This window comes from Coffea arabica, chromosome 4e, assembly GCF_036785885.1.
Source record: "Coffea arabica cultivar ET-39 chromosome 4e, Coffea Arabica ET-39 HiFi, whole genome shotgun sequence".
In the NCBI taxonomy this organism is placed as follows: Eukaryota; Viridiplantae; Streptophyta; class Magnoliopsida; order Gentianales; family Rubiaceae; genus Coffea; species Coffea arabica.
Window position 1 is genome coordinate 46,587,671 of NC_092317.1, and position 5,122 is coordinate 46,592,792.

Here is a 5,122-nt window from a genome sequence, read left to right on the forward strand (position 1 = left end):
GAGTAACTTAAAATTTTTTGCGTGTAAATTTCAAGTTTTATGCTAACTAGGCCAAACTTCACACTTTATGTAACACAAAATGTTGCTCATATTTAGCTTAATTAGTTTTTAAACTAGGCTCAAATAAGTTGTCTCCGAACGTTGAATAGTTTTTCATTCTTATCTAACTCCCATGACATGCCAATTTTAATGCATCCTATCAAATCAAACGTGAATAAATCCATAGGAGAAAACCCATGAAAACCATAACGTGCCACCCACTTAATATTGTATCAACGGTCATAATATGGGTCCTTAATGCTGGACTCCTTTTCCTTTTTTCTCGAGGATGATCATTTTGATGGGGTACTCAAGCTGCAATTCACGTTATCAAACAATCCTAGAAACTTGACTGAAGAACCATAAGGAAAACATTTCAGTGGATAGACCTCTGCTGAATATTGAACTGAAGCTTCATCTGAGGATATCCAATGAAAGACATCAAATTGCAGTGAAATGGCAATTCCGACTCAGGGAAAGCTCGATCAAACTAAACTAGGCTAATTCAATTAGTTAGCTCTTTCGAAATATTACTCTAAACTGTTAGAAAACCAACTCTAAAATTTCAACCTGAATTCCAAGTTCAGCAGGAAATGAATCTGAGAAAATTAAAGGGCTTTTTGATTAACTGGTTGGAATTGACTCAACCAATATTATACCTCTACCATGATCGAACACCCTAACTATCTTCACATGGACAAGGAAAGGCCACTGTCAAGCATCAATCATTAAGGTGAGGCGAAAACCAAAAGAAGCACTATCAATTGGCTAATATTAGAGCAAGCAGAATAAAGTTCCCATCATGCATTATTATTTCGTTTGCTCAAATACACACCACAATTAAAATGTTCTAAATTCAGGTAGCTTTGGCTTTTCTTTTTTTTTATTAGGTTTTCATCTATGATTGATCATTCCAAAGAGTACCACGTTGTAGACCACCTTAATTTATTTGTAGTTTGAACTTTAGTCAGCTTTAGCTTTAAGAAATCACAAAACAAGGTTTGAATTATGGAGATAAAACCAAAAGCAAAATATGTATGTGGGCCTGTGGAGGGGTTGATAAACATCCAAATTCTCCTATCTAATAAAAAAGATGAATGAATCCTAATTAAAAAAAGTTGCTTCTTCAGAAATGTATCAATAGAAAATATGCAAAACAGTTGCATTCTTGCTTATCCTGTCTTTTGGTTCCTCAGAATGCCGAAAGCTCCAAAGAAGTCAGCCTATAATATTAGCTGTTGCATTGATTCGCATAATCAGAACAGCCTCAAAAGGGGACAGAATGCCTGTTTTGCAGCCTCAGAAAGTGATAAAGATGAAGTTGTAAAGATGTAGTACCAGCTACTACTGCGCGTCATGTACTAGCTAGTGTTGCTACTCCATGAAAAAATTTAATGCTATAACGGCCTATCAGTATTATTACCAAAGCTTTCATAATTGTTGTTTCTCGAATGAAAGACAAGAAAAGGCTCACAAGTACATTTGACATTGAAAGATCGTAGAACGGAGATCATGTTTTACGTCCATTTGGCTATTGCCAATACGAAACTCAGATAATTACTTAACCTGTGCATACTCCTCTATGCGTAACCTCCTAAAATGAACAAAAAGGAAATCCTATAATGGAGTCTTAAAGCCAGTTGCATCATAAAATTTGACATCAGTACTAAGGTTTTCTACTATCTAATTGAAGAGTAGACAATGAATTGTTAAGGATTTTTTCAGTATGTCCTCTAACTTAATGTACATTAAACCCTCTTCATCAAATAGATTTTGGCAAATTAGATGCAGAATAAACGTGTTTTTGTCTGTTATTGAGTCTTAACCCTCTATTGTCCAGTCCAAAATCAAATCAAGTTGCAGTTTATTGATGAGCAGAAACAACTAACGAAGAAGGCGAAAAAACCAGCGTATTAATTCCATAAGAAGTATAACTCCAATAGTTGATATTTTTCACTCGATTAAATCTGTTTTTAAGATGATCATCATCAATCAATTGAGCAACAATTATACACAGTTCAATCACATACCAAGGCTGTGAGAGCCACTGGCATACAAGATAGAGGGACCTTAATCTGACCTTTCTGTCCATGTTTCCCTGCCTTTTGAGCTAGACATGATGATCATTTGAACAAGAAAAGTCACGAAGAAGACTCAGAAACAGCCTCAGCAGCACTACTTTCCACTTCTTTCCTATGGAAGTTCCTGTGGCAGCCACAAGCAGCACACGTTAGCGCCCCACTGGTTCCCTCTTCACCACTTGCCATGAACTCCCTGCATCCATCCACAGCATATCCTCCCAAGCTTGCTGCATGGTTCTTCTGGCACTCTGCATACCTCACAGTCCTCACCGCTGAGCCACTCGAGCATCTTCGAGATCCCTCTTTCCTCACTACTATTTGCCTCTTCTTCATGCTTCTTCTCGATAACCCTAGCTGATCCTCCTTTGTCTTAGTTTCTTCTGCTGTGGATGAGGAGGAAATTAAGTTAGGAGAGTGACCTTATATTATTGGTAAGTTTTTGAAAAGGAAAAAACTGAGCCTAGCTAGTTTAGTAGCACCCAAATAGTAGTAGTGGTGGCAGTATTAGAATAAAGGAAGAAGTTTTGAGTAGGCTGGCACCTTAACCTAACCCTAAGTTTGTATATTTATATAGTCAGTTTCCACACTTTAGAAGTAGAGGGTAGAAGGTCCACAATAGGGCTAATTGGCTTACTCAATCATTGTTAATTTGTTGTAGACTTTCTTCATTTTTTTTATTGTTTAGGCGCAGATCCTCTTCAATGCATCTTGGACCACTTCCTTAGGCCACTAGTTTCATAATGCCACGTTACTGTGGAAAGGTACATTCATTAAATATTTGGTCCAAAATTTTGAAGGGACTAAGATCCAAGAGTTTGACAATTATCTCCGTTAAAGAGAGTGATGCCCTCAAAAGGATCGACTAGGGTGTTGAGCAGGATTCATGTTTCCATGCCATTTTGTTACCTCATGAGCATAACAAGTTGGCCAGTTTGGACCGAATGTTACACTCAGAACTATTCGATTCGAAAGCATCAATGTAAGTTACGATAAGTTTTTGAATAAATCTTATATACACTGATAATATATATGCTATTACGGTTGTATATATGACACATGTATAAAATTTGGGTTTCAAATTCAAATTCGAATTATGTGTAATGCATTCAATGATGAAAATATATATACTGCCAGTGTATAGAAGATTAATTCTAAGTTTTTTAAGTCAAATAGCAACTTAAACTTAAAAAAAAAAAAATTGATGGATCCTAGTCTTAGGCCAATTTCCAAGTCAAAAAATTCTCTTATTCGATCGTATGAATTGCAATTTGTCTAGTGAAGTTCTTTGCAAGTGAAGCCATTTTCTTTTATCTAGTTCCGTATACATTCTTTTCGTTGAATGCACTGTTTGTTTAGAACCAATGAATGTAGTTCTCTTTCAAATGGTAAAATATACGTACACGTATAGACATGAGAAGACCCTTATCCTCAACTTAAACCATTGCAAACCCTAGAATGACCATCCGGAAATGATGGTTCACCTGCCTAACACATTTCGTGGAAAAACAAAAGACAGCCAACTCCGTGTCAATAAAATCCAACTCAACCTGATGGGAAAGTTTTACTTTAGTAATAGCAAAAAGTGATTGATTTACCTCTAATTCTTCAATTTGTGGGTCCTAAATTGTGTTTAAAAGACAGGTTTACCATGGCCCTTAAGACTGTGGCAACAACTCTTGTCTAATTTCTCATTTCCTTATGACTGAGTAGACTGCCCAACGTGCGGAGGAATCAACACGTACCCTTTCACTCAAAAAGTCTAATGATCATCAAATCAAATGATCCCATATTTCAAGAACAATGTAACAACTTTCAAGTCCTGCATTTGATGATACAGCTAATAACTGATCAACCAGCAATTCTTACTATAATCCCTTTGCCTTAGACCTAATGGAATTACAATCATTATTGTAAAAGGCCCTCTTTGTAAGTCCAAATGCATCCTCAAGAAAAATACTACATGAAAGAACTCAAAAACATTTATGTTAACAATTTTCAAACGCCTAGGAAGGATAGAACTATGTTTCATAGACTGGAAAGTGAAGAATTATTCAAATGGTCAATCAGTGATGGTGGAGGACTCGTGATGGGAATCCTATCTTCTACCAAGTTCAAACGAGCAGACATTGACAAACGCACGAACTAACTGTTTATCAGTAGCATGTGCATATTTGGTGGCTCATTGTTATCTGCCAAAGATTGGAGGGAAGACCTTAATACAGAGAGGAGCTGGAAGCCAGGCACAACAACAACACGTGTGGGGGCTAAATCAACAAAATTTTTACAATATCGTGATTTCACCGCAGGCATGTATCCAAACCAAAGATTGGAAACCATGGACTTCCTCAGATGGCAAACAGCATGAGTATTATCCAATGAGATTGTAAATAATTTACTTTAATAACTTTTTTTTTCAATAAGCCTCTAGAACTTTAGTTAGAGACAATGCATCAGTAAAGCGTATAATTTTCTCTATAAAGTGCTGAATCCAAACTGGATATAGTATGTCCTGAGCAGAGGGAAGAATCGATCCTTCATGAGCTTTAGAGAATTGGATTACCCCACTATTATTTTCTCTCGTTTCTTTATCGTCGTTATGTCTATTTTAATCAGGTTATGGGTGTAGCCATCTGATAGGATGAAGCCAGGGACAAAAATACGTATTTGTGGGGCTAAATCAAGATCATTTTTGTTATTGTCACTTCAATCGCAGGAGGAGATCAATTTAGAATAAAAGATTTGAAATTAACAAAAGACGTTTGTTAAGTAAAGAATTAACTTTTTCTATAATGACAACATATACATTGGAGGTTCGGATGCATGATAATTAATTATAAGCTGAACTTCAAATTTTCTGCTCATAATATGAATCTGTTTATGCTATGTGCATGAAAATATAACCCGTAAGTATATACCATACAACCATGGTAAAAAAAGAATTATTGAAAACTCCATCTTTTGATTGTTTCCTCCTCCTCCCCCCCCCCCCCCCCCCCCTCTTG

At 36.3% G+C, this 5,122-nt stretch overlaps 1 protein-coding gene across 1 annotated transcript; it reads right to left on the minus strand.

Annotated features, from left to right (window-relative positions):
* Window positions 1-1,968: 1,968 nt before the first annotated feature.
* Window positions 1,969-2,663, minus strand: LOC140005805 (mini zinc finger protein 2-like). The gene has a single exon (XM_072046765.1). The coding sequence runs from the start codon at window positions 2,451-2,453 to the stop codon at window positions 2,181-2,183; it is 273 nt and encodes a 90-aa protein (XP_071902866.1). The 5' UTR covers window positions 2,454-2,663; the 3' UTR covers window positions 1,969-2,180.
* Window positions 2,664-5,122: the final 2,459 nt, after the last annotated feature.